At 43.8% G+C, this 21926-nt stretch overlaps 1 protein-coding gene across 2 annotated transcripts; it reads left to right on the top strand.

The window, feature by feature from the left end:
• The first annotated feature begins 3270 nt into the window (after window positions 1-3270).
• LOC142817738 (uncharacterized) lies at window positions 3271-21259 on the top strand. Of its 2 annotated transcripts, XM_075895241.1 has the most exons (7): window positions 3271-3506; window positions 4915-5078; window positions 6301-6430; window positions 8718-8861; window positions 11318-11628; window positions 14362-14793; window positions 21117-21250. In XM_075895241.1, exons 1-6 carry the CDS (start codon window positions 3336-3338, stop codon window positions 14789-14791), a joined length of 1350 nt encoding a protein of 449 aa, XP_075751356.1. In that variant the 5' UTR covers window positions 3271-3335; the 3' UTR covers window positions 14792-14793; window positions 21117-21250. The 2 variants fall into 2 exon arrangements, with proteins under 2 accessions (XP_075751356.1, XP_075751357.1); XM_075895242.1 differs by lacking the exon at window positions 14362-14793 and having other exon boundaries at window positions 21117-21259.
• Window positions 21260-21926: the final 667 nt, after the last annotated feature.

Raw genomic sequence — 21926 nt, 5'->3', positions numbered from 1 at the left:
ACGCTGCACGGTTACTGGCGGTCTCCTGACTTCGATGCCCGACGTTTTCCAATACGCCGGTTTTCGCAGTGTTTTCGACCCTTTCTCGTGTGACATTACGCAGATATTCGGGGACGTACATCTCCGATAACAACCCAGCTGCGAGGCGGTTGCCACGCGGGAACAGCGGAGGAGAGATGGAGGATCCTGTCTGGAACTTTTCCCGCGCTTTCAGCGATGCACCGGGACAGAGAGGGGGAAGAAGGGGAACAATAATAAACATATAATCTTGCTTTTCCCGAGACTCAAGAGAGCACGCATGGGACGCTTTACGTCATCACTTGCATGTCTTGACTTGAATAAGTATACGGTTAATCCGTAATTTCGATTTGGATAGGGGCGGGGGGGGTGAGTTAGTACTTCTCTCTAAGAAGCGAGGGATGTGGGTTGGTGTGGAAGAATTTTCGGGGGTGTCAAAAGGGGGGGGGCGCTTAGTGGGGTGATGATGTAGGTCGGCATAAATCCCTGTGAAACAACAACAACAAAACAACGTTAGATTCTCTATCATATACCACCAAAAGGAGGCGATCCGTTTATTGGCAGGAATAAGTGTTGTGACTTCGTTCGTTGTAGTTTAGGAGGCATTTGTTATACGTGGAGAACGTCAGCGCGATGGCGTGCTATAAGAAGAGAGAGAAAAAACATTTAGAAAACAATGTTCCGAGCGTGGCCCGCGGTGTCACCCTAAGGTGGGAGAGAGTCCAGGAACCCTCTGGCTTCGACTGCCCTCTTGGCCCTGGCGACGAGTTGTCGCTGGTCTTCCAGCTCCTCGAGGACGAGCTTGGCGTCCCACGTTTCCATTAAGAAAAAACAAAAAAGGAAAAAAAGAGAAGAAAGAAATAATTGAACAAACGGAGCCAGACGATTGTACGTTTACAATCCGACGCAGTAGTAAGAACATAGGAAGTAAGTGGTTTGCAGTCGTACGGCAGTGTACCTTGCGCATGGTCGTTCACGGGGCTTTGTTTCGGAGGGTGCAAATACGTTTTGCATCGCTACTGGAGGAGGGGCCGAGCGTTAGTTTAGCTTAAGTGGCGGGGGGGGGGGGGGGGGTGTACAAGTATATGGCACGGCTTGAGGGGGGTAAGTGCCTCTTTTGCGCTCAACTGCGAAGCCCATGACCTTGAGTGTCTACCACAGAGCTACACTGTTGCCTCAAGACGTTGCGTGCTGCCACAGGTGTAATTCTTGTGCACCGCGCGCGAGCCACATACGTTGGCATGCATGGTGTACATGCGAAATCAGCTGGTCACGTATTCCGAAAAGGACGGAGAGGAATGGAACAAAAGGCCATGTTTTACCGTGAATACAAAGTATTTCGCGAACCAGTCGGTCTCGCTGGTAGGCAGGTGACGCCTCCTTTGCCGTATCACAGCATAACACCTAAATTATAGTACTGAAAAACCGGCTTTCGTGGGTGGTCTCGCTGATCGTGCGTCTTTGACAGGCGCATCGCGGTACGCTAATCAAACGGCCTCGTACGTAGGTACGTCCTGCGTCGATTATGTACAGAGGTGTAGCCAGACAACTATTTTCGTTGGAGAAATGGTTGATTCTATCCTCTTCATATCCCCCCCCCCCCCACCACGAAAAAAAATCACGGTGTTCAAACACAACGCACAAGTTCCCTGCATCCCCATTATGCCAATGCATAAGGCTGATTTTGCCTCTCCCCCCTCCCGCCAGTCTTAGTGCCTCCCTTTCTCCAAAGTGAATGAGGGGGCAGCACCCCCCCCCCCACTGCCCTCCCATGCGCACGCCTATGGAAGGTTGCACCCCTGCCATAACCAAAACGAACGAAAGAAGGGTAATTGCGATCTAGGAGTTTGTTTTTGTTAGACACAATCATTTGAATTAAGCCAGCAGATGCCAATAGTCCAACTGTCCACGGCTTGAGTTAAACAAAGGAACGCACAGGAGGAGTTATCTGCAGTCTTGCTTTAAAAAAGTAAAGTGTCATAACTAGGAGATTAATGGCGTAAACGGATAAACAGAACCCGCAATCTACGCATCACATGGCGTAGCAGGGGGAGGGGAGGGAAAAAGTCAACCCTCCGAAAATTTTCAAAATTTCACTAGGAGATTAATGGGGTAAACGGATAAACAGAACTCGCAATCTACGCATCACGTGGCGTAGTAGGGGGAGGGGAAAAGTCAGCCCTCCAAACATTTTCAATTTTTCACGTGTATATATACAGGCACACATGCAAACGCATACACGAAGATACATGAAGCGTGGTTGAACCCCCCCTCCCCCTTTCCCACGATATTGTAGAAACATTCGCTACGCTACTGGAACTCAATCATGATCCAGCTTCCAGTTCCACATACAGTTGAACTTGCAGTATGTGGATTGTAGAACACGAGTATGTTCGAATGGCTTGTGTACGGCCAGAACACTTGAACCTTCAGAAACAATGCAAAAAGGCGCGTAAGTGCGTCCTACAGTAGCCGGCGCCTCACCTCCACAGGAGCTAAATGCAATAAGGAAGGAGAGGGGGTGGCAAGGGGCTGCCTCCACCTCCCACGTAGACACCTGGGGGAGGGGGGATATGACTGCTCTCTACTGCGGCGTGCCTCGCCGTCATATTGTGCTTTTGGTACGTAATACCGCGTAATAGCCGTGAACCCATGCTATTTCATTATTGAAATTGCCGCGCTAGTGCCTGTGGAACCTGTCCTGCCATCTAGCGCATTCTAACCAAAAAACCTTCATGACTCAGTGAGTACCAACATCTTTACGAGACGCTAAAGCGTTACAAACAATTTTATATAATTTTTTATTCTGAATAGTTTTATGAAAATTATTCCCTTCCACTATTCTGGCCAGTTACGTTATGCGACTGTCGTCCTTGAGTCTTAGCTACAAACACGCCCTTCCTCCGTGGCTACAAATCTTAAAGAGCTACAAATCTCAAAGGTTGTACTTTTGCACCTTTCTACAGTAAATGCAGCAAATTTATCACAACAAGCGTCTATTTTATTTTAATTTTGAGAACAATAAAAAGAAAAAGATGTCGCGATGGCAACGGTGTGGTTTTCCTTAGATTCGTTATATTATAATACAAATTCATTCTTACACAAACTTGTAATGTTCACAGAAAAAGTACATTGCCCCATCCTCCTGAGTGGGTGTGAGTCATGAATCCAAGAACCAAACAAACAAACAATACATCCCATCTTTACGAGTGTCTTAGAGCAGGACTCTGTTTCACATTGGCAGCGCCATCGTCAGTTCACCTTCTCGTCTGCTGCTGCTGCTGCGTTTGTTGCTTTGTTGATCAGTGTTTTCATTGATGCTCACTCAACACTATTTCACGATGCTCAACAGGAGAAGAAAGCTGTTGCTTTTAAAAAAGAAAATCATTCTTTTAAAGCTGCTGGAAAAGCAGCGACAAGAGAGGCGGCGTGTTTGGGTCCGGCCAGCGATCCTTGAACGCAAACAGAGGAGTCTCTACTACACCGCGGTAACTATCCATTCTTTTGTGCCAACTTGCTTTCATTTATGTTGCGTAAAAAGAAATATAAGCATAGAAACATAAACTCAAAGCAGGCCACGTAGACAGGACGGGCGCTAGACGTCAACTAAGGCTGCACGGCGCGCTTGTCATCCCCATCCAGGACGGGGTAGAGAAGAAAACAATGCTGTGTATGTATCTTCTCTGTCCTGTCCTGGATGCGCTATTTATGTGATGCTAGACATCAAATCGCCCTTTCAACGTGTCCTTTGTTGTGTCTATTTTTGCGCTACCGTAATCAATGCAAGTTATCCCAACCAACTAGTCCGCATTACTGTATTTTGTGCCGTCACTACGCTATAGATAATTGAACATACAGTGATGGAAGTGCTGTTCCAATCGCTCCAAACTGCCCTAAAGGAGGAGTGCTGCTACATGCTACCCCAAACTGTGATTGCTGTTAAGCACTGCCTCGAACCTGCTCTCAAACGGGACTAATAAAGTGCAGACGAGATACTTCAACCGTGTGACCAACTGGCAAGCCCCTAAAGCAACCAGAGACAATCTGTATGCTATCATCCCGGATTGCTAGCATGCAGCCTTTTCGGCTCTGGTCTCATTTATGCAAGAAGTACTGGTACTGCGTTAAGCGCGTGGCTCATTTGGCGGTTTATTATTATAATACTTATTATTATTATTATTATTATTATTAATTTGATTTGCAAGTTAAGTAGGAAAATTACAGATTTATTTGATCTCATGCCGATTCAACTGCTGTTTTGATTGATTTGTGGGGTTTAACGTCCCAAAACCACCATATGATTATGAGAGACGCCATAGTAGAAGGCTCGGGAAATTTCGACCACCTGGGGTTCTTTAACGTGCGCCCAAATCTGAGCACACGGGCCTACAACATTTCCGCCTCCATCGGAAATGCAGCCGGGATTCGATCCCGCGACCTGCTGGTCAGCAGCCGAGTACCTTAGCCACTAGACCACCGCGGCGGGGCAACTGCTGTTCTGGCAATAGTTATTTGTGACCACGATTACTGTTATAATGTGTACTCAGCCTTATTGGCATGATATCATTTCTGCCATAGGTTTTAAATATAGGTATATAGCTTATTTCACGTTGCACCATCTTTTTCATTTATTGCTCCTTGCACATTGATTATTGTCTGCAAAATATCTTTCATAGTAAATATTGGTAATTATGAGGTGCTTCAGCAATGCTTTGAACACCAGGAGTAGTAAAGCATATTTTTCCATCTGTTACTAAAACATCAGCAGCTGCTCCGAACCACCATTTTTTTGTGCTACAAAAAGTGACAAGTCATTCACACCACTGCATAGAGCAGAGGTTCATGTTATAATTATGATTGTTGGTGATCCTGTCTTTTTTTTTTTTGACATTTCAGATGCGTCGACTTCATGAGGGAGATTACGATCCTTTCCTCAAACTGCATCGCATGACACCACGGCTATTCGACGCTCTGCTCTCCTTTGTGGAGGACGACCTAACTCGGCAACATTTGGTCAGGGAGCCGCTGGAACCAGGAGAGAGACTCGCAATAACATTGAGGTTGGTTGCATTCACATACAATCTGACATTTTTTTGTTATTTTTTTTCCACAACACCCCAGTCTATGCACAGATACGACCCAGCATGCCTCTTAATCTCAGAGTATTTCATTCTGGGCATGGTTCTGATTCCCAACTCTGACCAAAACTCTACCTAATCGGCAGAGGGCATCACGAAAAAAATGAAAGGAGCAGATTGTTGCCTGGTAGCAAGCGCATCACTACATACTCCCAGTTCTCACTAAAGGGACTGAAACATAAAGGATAACAAAGCACCGAGAGAAGCAGTTGAGCACCGTGTCACGTGCAATGGAACACGAAAATTATAGGAATACACTAAAAGATAGAAAGACTGCAGAATGGGTCAGAGAACGAGCAAGGGTAACAGATATTCCAATCGACATCAAGCAAAAATAGAATGGACCTGGGCTGGCCACAGACAGACAACCGTTGGACAGAGATTCGGAATGGACGGAAAATGATGGATAGAAGTGACAAACGCCATTGAGGAACGCAGAAAGTTCTACGTGGTGACGAAATTAAGTTCGCAAGCATAAAATCGAATCAGCTTGCACAAGATGAGCAAGCTGAAGACGATTTGAAGAGGCCTTCATCCTGCAGTAAACATAAACAAGCTGCAAACGATGATGATGAGCAAGTGTCGATGCCAGTGCCGTATGTTTATGTTGTCCCGAATACAAGAATGCTTCAGATTGATGCCATGTTTAATACAGGGCACACGCAAAGTGCGACGAGCTTGGTAGAACTGACATTGTCAACTAGCTTCAGTCAGAGAGAGCTAAAACAGCAGAAATTGACTAATGTCAGTCGTCATAATCCATGCTAATAGCGTATCAAAAACTCAAACACACTCACTTCCTCTATGGTGTGAAAACATGCCAAGCGTGCCGACACGCAAGCTGCATGCGTAAAGGAAATTGGAGAGGCTACCATTGTCATTTGCAAAATGCATCAAGCGTCGGAATGCACGCCCATGGTGCCTGCGTGACATTTCTATTCAGGCAAGCAAATGTGCCATGGTGACAAGACTTGTAAGCCCTTGCACTAGAAGCCAGGAAAAGCTTAAAACTGGCTGTCAGAACATATTCATTTATATCTATCTGGTGTGCGTATGCTCTGACACGTTTGCCACAGAAATGCTATTTGCAATAAAACATAAGCTTTAATTTAATTTACGATGATGCCGTGCCTTCTTTTTGCAGTTACCTAGCCACAGGCAAGGACATCAGAGAAGTCGCCAACGCTTATCTCGTGGGAACTGAAACTGCACGCAAAACCATTCACGACACCTGCCGGGCGATCTGGACTCGTCTGAGTCACCGCTTCTTGAAGGTAAGTTACTCGAAATTATTGCCAGTCCCGAATACACATTTCGCACAAACCAATGGTTTGTGGTACAAAGTTTCTAAGTGTTAATCAACTCCCATGTGCTGCGCAGAAAGCATTCTTTCTATCATTGCAGATATATAGCTAAGCTCAGACAGGATATACAGATGTAAGGCTGCATGCTTTATCTTTAAATGCCTCAAGTGCCACAGACAGACTCGCTTACAACTCGCAATGGCTCGAATGTACAAGCTCCTGAATTAGAATGATGCGCTTAATACGGCCATGCAAAGTCATTTTCATTTTACCCCTGCCTTTAACAGACCCATGATGGCTACATTGCCAAGGTGTTTTAAAGAGCTTATAAACGACTCTGAGTTTTAAGACAAAAGAGTGGTTTCGCCTCAATTTATTACAAGTGCTATCTTCTTCTTGCCACTTATTTATGCATATACACGTGGACAGTGTCACAACTTTGTGTTGAGCCTATCAGGATTTTGAAGTTCTTGGCTACACTTGTTATCTTTGCTTTTGCTGTGGGAAAGACACAAAACAAAGCAAGATCAGTTGATAGTGCATGATAGTAGTAGTAAACAACTTTATTAAGGCAGCTGACGGTTTCCTAAGTGGCGAGGGCTGTCAGGCCATGCCTGGTCGCCACCTCGTCAGCGCGTTTGATGGCCCGGAGCTGGGTGTCCAGGCTTGTGGTCGTGAGGATTCTCTCCCAGGCCTCACTTGAAGGTGACTGTCCTAGGAGGTTTGGTGGGGGAGGGTCCTTGCTGCATCCCCAGATGATGTGATCCAAGGTTGCGGTCTGGGTCTTGCAAAGGGTGCACGTAGATGTGAATAAGGCAGGGTATATGTGCCTGTATATGTACGGGGAAGGGAATGAGTTCGTTTGAAGCCGCCGCCAAGTGATTTGTTGAGCTTTGTTTAGTTCCGGGTGCGGGGGTGGTCTGGTTTGCCTTGATAGCTTGTAGTACTGTGTGATGTCGTGAAAGGTGATGAGTGCTTCAGTTGCTTCGATATCGTGGTCCGAAGTCTGGCCCACCGCTCGGCATACGAGTCCTCGAGCTTGTCTGTGGGCGGCTTCGTTACCCGGGTTTCCTGCGTGCGCTGGGACCCAGATGAGTTGGATTAAACGAGGATCGTCATCGTCGGTGCTGCTGGCAGTAGTGTCGCCTGAGGCGTTGCGTGCCGCTCGGGGCAGAGGACGGAGGATGCGCGCCGTGGTTGGGGAAACAGTGCCCCGGGCAAATCGGATGATAGCAGATTTGGAGTCACTGATAATTGTTTCAAAACCGGCCATTGCGGCGAGTGCTATGGCAGCTTCTTCGGCCTCGGTTGGGTCTTGTGTGCGTATGGAGCCGGCGCACCTCGTGGTAGGCTCTATATCGACTGGGGTACGTTTCGACGAGACGTTGATTGCAAAGGCTTGTTTGGGGGTTGGGTAGCTTGCCGCGTCGACGTGAGCCACTTTTGTGTTCGTACCATAGGTATTGTGAAGGTTTCTGGCGCGGGCTGATCGTCTACCGTCATGAATGCCGGCCAGCATGTTTTTCGGCAACGGCTGCACAATGAAGCGCTGTCTGAGGAGAGGCGGTAGCGAGATCAAGTCTTGTCCGCTTGGTGACGAGGGAATTCCGATACGTTGAAGTATCCATCTTCCGGTTTTACTACCACGCAATCGTTCAATTTGTGCAGTTCGGTGAGCCTCGATAAGTTCATCTATTGTATTGTGAATTCCAAGGCTGAGGAGGTGCATGGTCGATGTGGTGCGGGAGAGGCCCAAAGCGATCTTGTGGACTGTGCGAATAAGTCTGTCTACTTTTTCTTTTTCAGCCTGGAGGAGTCGTAGGTACGGTAAGGCATAAGTTATTCTTGTGGTTACGAAGGCGTTTAACAGCTGGAGAAGTTCCTTTTCTTTCATGCCGTGTTTCCGCGCAGAGATTCTTCCTAACAGACGGGCAGTCTGAGTGACGGTGACCGCAAGCCTCTCTAGTGCGACGGTATTGCCCCTGCCGGCTTGTACGTAAAGGCCGAGTACCCGCATGATAGTGCATGATAGTCATGCGAGACAAGGCTGAATGGATGTGCTACAGCATGACAAAGCAGTGGAGGAGACAATTGTTTATTGGCCTCCCTCATAAGGCCCATTGTGAGAGCTTGCTTCTAGGGCTTTGTGAATGTGCTGTGAGGGCAATATTCATAATGTCAGGTATTCCTAACAGAAATACTTTTTGCAAAAGATTGATGACTGTGCTTTTCATCCTTCTTTGATAAACAATTGCAGGTGCCGACGGCAGAAGACTGGCTCAAAATAGCTGACAACTTCGAGAAGAGTTATCAGTTTCCCAACTGCCTGGGTGCTGTTGGTGGTAGGCACGTTACAGTCGTCACCCCTCGCCAATCGGGCTGTGGATACATGAACCACAAGGTAAGTATATATGCTGGGCAGTATCTGTGTAATGACGATTTACCCAAGTGAGCACTTGCGCATGCAGAGTGCCGCTTGTCAAAATCACGGAGTATTTTACAAAGATCTTAACAGTTGATTAATTATGTAAAGTTAGGCTCTTGTAAAATTCTAATGTTTTTAATATTCAAATCAATAATGCAATATTTAAATTTGCTTTGAACTGCATTTAAATTATTGAACATTTTGAATTATTCAAAACAAATGAATAGATGCGTATTAATCTGCATGTAACATTTTGTAAAGGTGATTTTACTGCACTAGAGTGGTGCTAAGCCATGAAAATACCTATTCAAGTGCATATTAGTTTGTGTGTAACCTTCCGCAAAAGTGGTTTCACTGCAGTGAAGTGGTGCTAAACCGTGAAAACGCACATCCAGAAGAAATCTACACTGCCTTGAAGCTCCATTTCGAAGTTAAATGAGGATATTACCCTCACAGCGATCAATATATATATATATATATATATATATATATATATATATATATATATATATATATATATATATTAGTTTAGAAGCTCGTAATACCGACTTGTATGCTTTATATAGAGGAAATTTTAAAACGAAACATGTTTTAGGGGCTATCAGTTGCATTCTACCAGAAGTCAAATCCTGACCCTATTTAAAGATGTTTCCACCTCCATTGACACAAAAAAGTATTGGCATTTGCACAGGCCTTGTTTGAATTTTTAAAAAATGTCATGACAAATATGCCCCCTTTCTTTTATAATATGCAATATATATTCTATTCGAATTCAAATCAAAATTATTCTAGCAAAGTTTGCTTCGAACCTAAAATTCACTACTTGTACAAGCCTATGTAAAGGCAGCCAGAGTGACTGCGATCTCTTTTATTTCTGCACTGGCAGTGACTTGCCTCATCGCTCGTCTGCACAATAACATCATGCACTTACTTTTTTGTTTGCTGTAGTGTCTGAAGGTAATAAACACTCTTAGTGGCACAGCATTGGTTTATGGAGCAGCAAGTGATAGATAAATTCTAGGATACAGTATGCACAAGCATTTGATCTATTATTGACACTGATTTATATAAAAATGAAATTTTAATTGTTGACGTTTTACATCACAAAGGAGCAATATTATTATGAGGGATTTTGTAAGGAGAGGAGGCTGGAGGGGGAAGGGTGCTCAGGAATTATTGATCAAAGTTTTTTTTTTTTTCAATGTGCACCTACGTAGAAATGAAATGTTACATGGCTGTATAATTTCGTGTTAGCCCATGTGCATAAACGTGAAAACGTGCCTTGCCCTCACATTCACTCTATAGGCTCCCAAAGATAAGACACATGAAGCAAAAGCTATTTAATTCTATTAATTCGAACTTACAGTTAATTCTGACTGACACCCTCGTCCTGGAAAAGCCCCATGTAATTATATGTGGCAGAACTCCTGATTATTCGAGTGCGTCGGCATCCCCGACACTTACATTGAACAAGAAGTTCCTGGTTTTCATCACTCCTCGCAGCAGTCAGCCCCGAGTGATCACAGTGTGTTAAAAAACCAAACCAGATTTACTATTGGTGCAAAACAATGGAAGAGGAACATTCTTCAGCAGATGTGCTGGAGCTCATGCGTAAACTGCTAACAATGCTCGTGACTGAAGGAACACAAGCAATAGCATATTACTGATTACTTTTGATTTTGTTAACTATGCCATGAGAATAAACGTTTTGTAGAGCATAAAGAGCTCGTATATCTCAACTTTGAAGCTCACCGCTCAGATGAATACATGTTGGTGCTGGCTTCTCGCGTATCACTGACTGGTTGATTAATTTTGTTAGAGCTCCATGAACTCAATCTACGAAATCATCTGCCACAAAGCTGTAGCAGTACCTAATTTTCGATAATGAGCCCACAGGCGGCTTCTTTTGGTACTGCATGCGCAGTGCGGCATGATGCCCATTCCTTTTAGAGCCTGCCCCCTAATTTGAACTCCACTTGATTAGAACAATTTCGTAGTCTCTTTCCGTTTCAAAAAATCGACAAACTTTTCTGCATAAATGTGAAACTTTCACGTATGTAATTTCAGAGGCAGCATCAGAGGTTATTATTAAAGATAAGTTTATCTGACATAGATTCGTCTGTCTGGGTATAATTGTACGATAAATAGACTCTCTACCCATGTTTAGTCTTCAGTTTTGAATATTAAAAACTGGCCCTACGTTTTTAGACCCATTCAGTTTTTTCTTCAGGAGTTGATTTTCCAGCCGACTCCAGAGTTAGGGCTTTTATTTTTTTAAGTGATTGTCTTCCTCTTCACCGTCGCTTTTCCTGTCATTCTCGTTACTGTTATTATTACGCTTTGAGAACAAGCCAGAAGTTATAAAAGCATCACAACCTGAATTCTGTGTATTCGAATTTCGCTTTTTTTCACAACTTGGCCCTACTTTTCAGGGTTCTTTCTCCGTGGTGCTAGTAGCTGTCGTCGACAGTAACTGCAAGTACACTTTTGTCGACGTCTACGCCAAGAGCCGTGAACAACAGAGCGATGTATTTGAAAGTTCAGACCTTGGCCAGGCATTACTTGGGGGTTCTCTCAAACATCCTTTGACAGCTGCGTTACCCGGCGCTGGCGGCCACATGGCCCCCTACATCTTCGCCGGAGAGGATGCATGTCCTCTACGGAGTAACCTCATGATACCATTCCCCGCTGGAGAGGCCAAAGACGAGAAAGCAGTCTTCAACTACAGGTTGAACAGAGTGAGGTAAGACGTTGATAATACGTTGGATGCAATGAGGCATGCATTTGGGTACTGCGACCCGCTTTTGCATATGCGTCTACAGTACTCATACAGAGAATTCAACATTTTTTATTTTGTATAATGACTACTGCTATAAACAATTTGTCATGAAGGCTGCGTCATGTTGCGGCAAACCTAGTCTCTGAAGGTAATGCTTATAGAAGTGCTCGTGTCAAAATTGCACCGATTCATTAAAAACTGTAGATGCTGCAAACAAGATATGCATTAATTGGCTGTAAATTTTGGATTTTGATTCGCCAGTACTGTGCTTCATTTGATGAATAGTTACTCTCATGAGCGTATTTCACGTAGATTTTCACTTCATAGTAAAAACCACATCAGCACATTTCACGTAGGCAATTGTCTAATTTTTGTTTACCAGTAATCTGAGCACTTAGAGAGTTTAAACTGCATAAAAGGCAGCTGATTAGTACCAACAGAGTGTTTCTTCTTCCCCAACATGTGTGTGTGTGTTGTCGAGTCCGCAAACCTGACAAAGGCCAGTCCACCGGTCGAAATCATTGGAAATAAAATTAAGACAACCGCTAAGTTGTGTCTCTTCTCTTCCCAAGTACGTTTGGCCCACTGAAAAAACTTCACACACACACATGCACGCACACATTATATATATATAAATTCACTGCTACCACAAAATATTTTGGTATGGTGGTGGCCTTTGTTATGGTGACACATCATTCTGCCATTACAATGACGAATTTATTTAGTTGTCTCTGCACAATGCAAGAAATTCTGGCATACATCACTGCGTTAAGTTTAGCTGTTTGCAACTGCACAAATCTGAACAGAATCATTAAGCATAGATAATTGTGGTCATGAACCATCATGACTCTGTGGCTACAGATTTTACTTATTACAATTTAAGCTTGACTTGACACCTTCGAGAAGGGCATTCACTTCTGCTCAAGTATGTTAAAAATCCATCAACTAATCGCTGGAGTCATCACAGGCTCATTTTAAGTTGCTTTGCCATCTTGTCTTTCTTTTTACAGACTATTGCAGCCACTGATGAAAAGGCATGCACAAACGGGAACAATCAACAATCTTGCAAAATAAGCACTCGTTACAGTCTATTTCTGTCTGTATTTCTTGGTGAATTTCATTACATTAATTGTCCTCAAATGAAGATGTTCAGTGATAACCTAGGGTGCAGTTATGCAAATATGCTAAATTATCTCTGCTTGTCAAGTTGCGATGCCTGGTGTTAATCTCTTCTCCCTTACTTTTTTTTCTTTTTCTGTGTAAAAGTTTTTTTCAGCCATTTATTTAACTGTGCTCCTTTGTAAAAATTTGTTTGCCCCAATCAAATAATGTTCTGCTGCTAACTACTGTATAGCGAAAAATCCTCGACTTAGCAGCTGAATATTGTTGGGGGCAGAATTCTTAAGCGGTAGTGTATTACGCTTTGTGTACATGTTGAAGTGTTGAAGTAACATAAGTGATAATAAAGAACTCTCCTCTAGTAGTCGAGATAAACAGCACAAAAAAATGAAGATAGAGTAAAGAAAGGACACAAGACTAGTGCTGTTTCAACTGAAAAATTTAATAAAGAAACACCAAACATATACATTTATTCGTGCATGCTCTAGCTAGGCAAGAAAACTAAACAAAATCACAGCATATCCATGGAGTGAATGATGATTGGTGGGACAAAGTGTTTGTCAGTCTGTCCGTGCTTTCGTCCGTCTATTCGTTCTTGCTTCCATCCGTCCATTCGACCATCCGTGCATTCATACATTCGTATGGCCATTGGTGCATCCGTGCATCCTTCCATGCGTCCGTCCGTTTGTCCATCCGTCTGCGCATCTGTTCATGTGGCCATCTCTCTGTCCGTTCATCCGCCTGCCCCTCTGTGTGTCTGTGCGTCCATCAGTCTACCTAGTGAACACTCCCAAGTAAAGCCATCTCACATCTCTTCATCATGTATTCATCATATACAAGTGCCGCCATCCAGCGGACATTCTAAGGACCACTTTTCCGGGTATGTGCCACAGGTGGCTACATGCACCATCAAAGGATGGACAGACCCACACCCTAAGAAGCTTCGCCCCTAAAAAACTTCAGTGTAGACACGAGGCATCTTGTTTTAATGATGTTAGTGGTAATAATCTGAAAATGATATTTTGTTATCATGGTGAGCAATAGACGGTTCACTGACACAGTTTTGTTCTGCCTTTTGAATTCTGTGGGCTTCAAATATTTCCATTGTCAACTGGTCGCAGTGGCGGAAAATAACTCTCATTCTCAAAAAATCTGCAGTGCACCCGCAGTCCCTGCAGTGCATGGCCGAGTGTGTCAAGGGACAATACCCCAGAGGGAATTTCAGTGCTCCCTCAGCCTCGGGTTTACACAACTCTTTTACTGCTGTGCTAATATAGTGTCAGTAATGCAGAACATTCCACTATACCATCCATCATAGTTGACACTTAAGGACCATTACCACCTCAGTACGGAACGGTATGCTACTACATTTCTATAATATAATGTAACTAATACAGTACTCCACTAATACGAAGTGAATGTTAATGTGGAACCTAATATGGTACTCCACTAATATGAAGTGAATGTTAATACGGAACGTACGACTGCAGCATGCCTCATAAGTTGCACTTTCGGACACTAAACACAACAAATAAATGTAATTTTGTTCTCTTTCACTTCTTTTCTATGCTTACACAGGAGATGCGCAGAAAATGCCTTTGGACTCACAGCGGCTCGGTGGAGGGTGCTGCTACAAGCTATTCACCTACAGCCAAGCAACGCCGACTATGTCATCAGGGCAGCCTGCATGTTGCATAACTTCCTCACTGTTTTAAATCCGCACTTGGAAGGCTACAAAGACACTGAAGACAGCGTCGGTAATGTGGTTCCGGGTCGCTGGCGGCAAAGTGTGGCAGAGTTAAATGAAACAGAGCCACACTATTTTCCTCTCGAGGCTAAGCACACGGAAGATGGGGACGTGTCTGGCGCAGGGACCAGGAACGATTTCATGGCGTACTTCTGTAGCGACGTGGGAGAGATTCCGTGGCAATGGCACGTGCCAAGTGTATCGAAGGAGGCCACACTATCACATCTGCATGAACAGCCCCTTCTTTCGGCTTTCTCATGAAGGCAAGTGCCCTCTAGGTTGTTAGGAGATTCAGTTTTGCGTTCAGGCATATTAAGGAGCTTTAAATTAATTATTTAGCACTAAAAAATGTACTGTACAAATCACAGAAACGCTGGCACAGCAGTTGTTTCCGTTTTTACATTTTACATACTAAGTCGTGTAACCCTCACACTTAATTCTCGCACCCCCCACATTGCCCTACAAAAAATACAATTTTCCCCGCAAGTAATCATCGCACCCCAGAATATTGCAACCGTAATGTCACTTGCTCTTTCCAACCACTGATGATGATAGCGCACGAGAGCCTGGCGCCATCTCTTAAGTATTATGTGTACGATGAACGCACGGAACCACAATACAAGTCAAGCCAAACCAAAGTGGCAAGTGCGTGTAGCAGCGTGGTACTACAGTGTCTAGAAATATACTGCCTAGTATGCCGAGCGTGCACATTTCGTACGAGAGAGGGTGGCCCCGCATGTGATGACTGCACTCAGATGCCACAAGGGGCGCTGCGTATCGAGAGGGTGCACGAAAGAGCGAAATTCATCTCGTCCTGTTGTTGCCGGCGCCTCGCCGCGTTTAAAGTCAGTGTGTTACAGCTACCATCTGATTTACTGTCAAGTTCGATGGCGTCATATGTACACTGCAACACCCTGAGATGTTAAAAGCTAAGTGGCAATGCAAAGAAAGTATGCGTATTGTGCCGCTGTGTCAAAGAAGTTATCGGTCAAACAAGGAAAAGGTGTCTTGTTCCCTGCACAAACGGAACCAGCGCAGTTTCCTGAATGAAAAAGTAAGAGGGCAGATAGAAGGCTAAATCCGAAGGCTGTTGTGTGAGAAAAGCATTCTGAGAACGACTCCATCGAACTATCTTTTCGAATTAGGGTGAACGGTGTCGTGAATGAAATTGCCGTTTAGGCATAATTTCAAATATCAATATTTATCTGAACAATTGAAAATATCCTTTCAAATTTCATTCACACAGTTTTTCTCCCATTTAAACCTCAGACTCCCTTTCCAACAACGTTTTGGGTATTGTATGCGGCGAGTGTCGGATTGTTCATTGGCATGTTATCATTCTTTGTTTTCACTCGAATCCAAATGAAATGCAGGCTAAGAGGTAAAGGTTTTTGGGTCTTCTTTGATAATTCTTGCTCTCAAGAACAAAGCACATTTTTAAAAATAACTCCAGTGGTTATACTGTCAATGGTTTTTAAAATTAATTTCATTGCGTACTGCAACCACTTTGAGCACATATCTATCTATCTGTCTGTCCGTCTATCTAGCTATCTCTCTGTCCGTCTATCTATCTATCTGTCTGTCCGTCTATCTGTCTGTCCGTCTATCTGTCTGTCCGTCTGTCTGTCTGTCTGTCCATCCGTCCGTCTGTTTATCCGTCTATCTATCCGTCCGTCTGTCTATATGTCTATCTGTCGGTCCGTCCGTCTGCTTGTCTGTCCGTCCGTCTGCCTGTCTGTCCGTCCGTCCACCTGTCTGTTCGTCCGTCTGTCGATCTGTCCGTCTGTCTATCCGTTCCTCCATCCGTCCACCCGTACGACACTCCGTCCGTCCGTATGTCTGTCTGTCTATCCGTTCCTCCATCCGTCCACCCGTCCAACAATCCGTCCGTCCGTATGTCTCTACATTTATCTATCTATCTATATCAAATTACCTACGTCTGGGTGCCCTCACGATCAACCTCTTAACTTAGGTTAATCTAAAATTAGTGTGGGCGGGTAAGATGGTTTGATGAATGTGACTCGCTGGTCCTGACATGAATAATTTCACAATCCCGTCTCGTACCCGTAAAACCCTTCTCCACACATCTTTATTTAACGCGTGAGCGTTACGCTGGCATTGGCAACGTTGACCCTACGAATGCAAATAAACATTTGTGTCCTAGCAGAGAAATCGAAGCCAAGCAATCTGCGTGGAATCCAAGTATTCTACTACAGAGCCATGCCAGGTCTTCGAAATAATTTGCAAGAAGAGCCAAACGTTCGTGAAACGCCAATGCTGGTTCCAGTGTTGACAGTCCAATTTCTCGTGTATATTTAGCACCACTTCGTAATGTTTCACTTAATAAAAAATTACAACAGTGTCGCTTTGCATAGTATTGATTCCCAAGATATGTAAGATCTGCCAGTTCGTTTTTTTTTGCGGGCAGTAGCGGATGGCGATATGTATGTCACGAAATAATCCTCATTTGGTATTGCAAAGCACCAGTACTGTGAAAGCAATCGAGTAGTTCTTATAAAGCATTATGTAAGTAACACTCCGAAAATGCCGGAAAATAATAGTTGGCCTCGCGCGGATCGGCCTTCTGAAAGCTTTGCAGCGCTTGCTGAGCGCAAGGATTGAACGCAAATGCACCCACTTGCACAGCAGCGCATCATGCGGGCACCGCCGGCAGTCATCAGCTGTGGGGCCATCTGCTAGCCCGGGCTCAGCACACTAGGCAGTATATTTCTAGACACTGTAGTGGTACGTTGCATCCATTCTGTGGCTACACTATTACGAGTTGAAAGTGATTGATCACTCACTAAACAATGGCAATGGGACCGTCGGTAGTCACTTTGGAGTTAACAAGTTTTGTGTAAGCTATTGGCGAGGGCAGCACGACAGCGATTTCTTTTCGAGCCCTCTTTCCCATCATTATTTATTTATTTATTTATTTATTTATTACAGTACTGCCGGTTTGATCTTCAGATCTTAGGCAGGAGTGGGTACAAATGAGCACAAAAAGAAGGGTTACAATAAACACATATGAAGCATTGCGGCGATAATGACAGCAAAAAAAGAAGAGTGCAACGAGTTGATACAAGCACAGCAGCAAGATATTTAAATAACTAGTGAAAACATGAATACGTAAACATACGAAAAAATAAAGCGTCGGGGTTCATGTAAAACTATGTCAGAGCTATGTCCTATGGACTGAAGGGCCTGTAGATAGGATGATAGCGACGGGCATTCCACCACAGCTGAAGGGAGGGAATTCCAATTGGTTTCATTTCTCGGGAAAAAAAAAATACTGGAAAATGTTGGTGCGACTAGAGAACTTGCTTACTTTTTTATTATGAAGGGACCGAGTAGGCCACCAGTTGGAGTCTTTTAGATATGTATCCTTTTTGATACCTAAGTGTCCGTGATAAAGAAGGTAAAATAGTTTCATTCGTTCGTGGTATCGGCGATTCGCTAATTTTTCCAGATCAGCCGTTTCTAGAAGAGATATTACTGATGCCTCCCAGCTGTACTGATTAAAGATGAACCTAACTGATTTCCGCTGTATTTTTTCCAATATTGAAATGTTTCTTTTTGTGTATGGATCCCAAACAGCAGCACAATATTCCAGGAGTGACTGAATAAATGTTTTATAGGCTGATATTTTAACTTCTGGAGAGGACTTACTCAAGCGCCTCCTTAAGTATCCGAGTTTTTTCATTGCCTTTCTATGTATGTCGTCAATGTGATCATTCCATTTAAGATAGTGAGAAATGATAACTCCCAGATACTTATAGCTAGTTACTACTTCTAGAGGTTCATTATCAAAACAGTAAGAAAACATTATAGGGTGCTTTTTTGTTTATCGTTGGTCCAAAAAGGAAAAAAAATGTCTGCGCCAAAGCGAATGCTGTCTCCGGTCTCGTATCGCAATGCACGTGGCAGCCGCTTTTTCATCGGAGTTTGTTGTCTTTGTTTCTTTCTTTCGCCCCCCCCCCTCCCCTTGTTTTTTAATGGTACCATCCAACCGTCGCTTAATGTTCATCGTAGTCACCGATAGCCTGTTCAAGTGACCTTTGTGGGTGAGAAGCCTTCGCTAATTTGTTCAACTTGCATTTGAGGTCAGTCAAAGCGCCGCGCGCAAACATGTTCAAGTAACCTTCGTGGGTGAGAAGCCTTCGCTAGTTTGTTCAACTTACATTTGAGGTCAGTCAAAGCGCCGCGCGCAAGGCGGAAATCGTGTGATATTTTTTGAATTTCGCGCACTTTGAACAAACCCTGGAAAAAAAATAACCAGCGTTGTTATGTTAACCCAACTCAAAAATTTTAAAAATTTTGTTATTTCTGAATAAGAGCTACAAATCTTGTATCGAAATTTTTCTCTAGAGTCAGTATTTCAAAAGTTCATTAAGCAATCTTTGTTAAATACCATGCTTGGCGGATCAAAAAAAAATATTCTGACGTGCTACATACAGCCAAGAACAATACTGCGCTAGCTGGAGACGCGTAGCACTTGTATTCAATTTTTTTATTGCTTGATGCTTTTTAGCTGAAACACTCTCTATATAGATATGTTGGCTTCAGTAAACTATCAGTAGGAAGTGTGTGCTTGTGTCGTCTTCTTCTTCTTTATGTTAGTGTGTCCCACCTTTTTGCATCATGATGAACACATACTACCTAGCCCTAATGTCAGTATGCAGCCCAAATGTGTATGTATGTCTATACAAGCAGGTTAACTGCTCACACAGGAGCCTACTCATCAAAAATAAATTTGCCAAACTGTGAAGATGGTCTTGAGTGCACACAGCAAGCATCCCCAAATCATGAGAGGCGACTTGCAGCTCTACCCTAATGTGAAAAACGCATAATCATTTTATACTGCTAGTTTTAACACGAGCTGGAACTTCGAGAATAACGAAAAAACTCGAGAAGTTAAAGACCACTTTGCAGGCAGTGGAATGGAGAATTGTAGGTATTTTTTTTTATTGATATGTGGGGTTTAATGTTCCAAAGCCGCCATACGATTATGAGAGACGCCGTAGTGGAGGACTCCGGAAATTTCGACCACCTGGGGTTCTTTAACGTGCACCCAAATCTGAGCACAGGGGCCTACAACATTTCCGCCTCCATTGGAAATGCAGCCGCAGTAGCCGGGATTTGATCCCGCGACCTGCAGGTCGGCAGCTGAGTACCTTAGCCACTAGACCACCGCGGCGGGGCAGAATCCTAGAAATTAAGAGGTATTATCGTATATTACGAGATCGGAAGACAATGGAGTGGGAAGAGGGAAAACAGCTGTAGCTAATATTTTAGTTGACATTATGCTAACGAAAGGAACCTGGGTCAGCTATATGATGCAATGGACAGGCTATCGTTCAGTGGTTAGAGCAGTGGAATGGATAACAAAGAATGTGAACTGTAGCTGAGAACAGCAACGAGTAGAGGGAGCAAGAAAATTGCGAAGTTTTCCGGCATAAAATGCAGTCAGGTTGCATCAAGGACAGGTGGGCTGTGCTCTTACGCAGCCCCGAACTTAACGATCAAACCCCGGCCATCCAGAGTGCCCGTGAACGGGCCGCCAATCTCGGCTTGACAATCCCTACGTGGGATTAGCCGAGTGGCGCAGGGTCTCCCCTGCGTCTTCTCAGAACCAAAATAAAGTTTTAATCAATCAATGAGCTTCCACAAGATGGGGAAAATTAAAGAGACACTAAAGGCAACTATCAAGTTGACGTTGATTGTTGAAATAGCGGTACAGAAACCTCGCAGTGTTTCATTTGTGCCAAGGAAGGGCTTATTTTGAAATAAAATCCTGATTTAGTAGTCCGTGTCGGGTTAGTGCACATCAAATTACCCGCCTCAAGAAGCGGACTATCTCACGACAGTGTTGCTGTGCACAACGTTGCCCGGCTTTAGTGCAGGGTTGCCGACACTAGTAGTAGCAGAACAAAAGCAGTGGGAGCCACAGCAGCAACAACGGCCATTGATCAATTTCCTGCCATTGGCTTCGAAATGGCTGGGGTGTTTTGGTTCAACTGAGCACCACTAAATGGCACGACCTGCCTAGTTTAACCACGCAAAAATTGAATTTTTGAACCCCGAGCGCCATTCCTCATAGCAACATCTGGCGGTTCTTTTTTTCATGAATCAAATGGAAACAAACAAGCAGCATTTTATTGTTTATCTTGATGCACGGAAGGTTATTTAGTGCAGCTAGATCGATTACAAGTGATTAATTGCAAGTGGTTCGTCTGACATCTTCGGGATCATTTTGCATAAGTCCTACGCGTAGTGCATGTATTCTTGTGCATTTAGCTTAATTTCTCTGTAAGTAAGGCACTGTTGTTGATAATATTGTCGTTTTAAATGTCAGACATTGAGCTTTGTGACGTAAATTGTTATTTGACTTTTGTGTACCTCTAAAGATCATCATGAGAGGCCTTCGGCCAGCAGTGGAGATAAAATAGGCTGATAATTATGTACACAGTCCTGCACAGGAATGAACACAGTCCTGTAGTGTCTGCTTTTGCTACCTGCGACATGTCAAAACAGTTGTGGGGTTTTGATGAATTTATAGAAATCTTGTTTTTTTTTTCTTCAATAGATGCTGGTGAATGTCAAGTACGAGTCTTGCAAAGCCATCAACTGTTGGCGAGACAGTGCAGCCAATGCTTTGACAACTCTAGGACAAAGTGGACGCTTCTCCTGCGACATTGTTAGCACGCTTTGACACTGCTCTAATCTTGGACGTTCAACCGAATGCGTCAAGCAACCCTATGGCACTTGTGCTCTTGCAAGATCATCATTCATGGACTTTCTTCTTAGTCCCACCAATGACGTGCGTAGATTGGGAGTCTGGAAAGATGTGCAACCGGGAGTTGTTGGCCGCACAGCACAAGTTACTGTAAATACACATGATTATTAAGAATGATGTTCTTAACCTTTTTTGCTAATCTTACCAAGTCACGAGCACAAATATTGTGACATGATGTACATTCAAACCTAATTATAACAAAGCTGCATCTTACACAACAATAAGTTCATTATATCCCGAAATTTGTGGTCAAGGTATATTCATAACGCTGCATCTATTGCAAGACTATTTTTCATGTACTTCATTTAACAGTTAATTTGTTATATCCGTGTTCATCACATCGAGGTTTGAGCGTACTTGAACTGGTCCTGTGCATATTGGGAAAGGTGAAATGGCTGAGCCAGGCAACATAAATCATGACCAATACACACACAAAATGTCTAGCTCGCATCCAGCAACTGAAATAATGTTAGCAGAAAGATAGCGTCCCATGCAGCTGAGTACCAGTGCTCACTGCAACCTTCTTTGCAAAACACACACAAAGTCGCACAGAAACACACACAGTACAGAGGCACTTTCATGGCCACTTTCTTAAAATAG

The sequence above is a fragment of the Rhipicephalus microplus genome, chromosome 5, assembly GCF_043290135.1.
Source record: "Rhipicephalus microplus isolate Deutch F79 chromosome 5, USDA_Rmic, whole genome shotgun sequence".
Taxonomy (NCBI): domain Eukaryota; kingdom Metazoa; phylum Arthropoda; class Arachnida; order Ixodida; family Ixodidae; genus Rhipicephalus; species Rhipicephalus microplus.
This window is presented reverse-complemented; position numbering and strand designations above follow the sequence as displayed.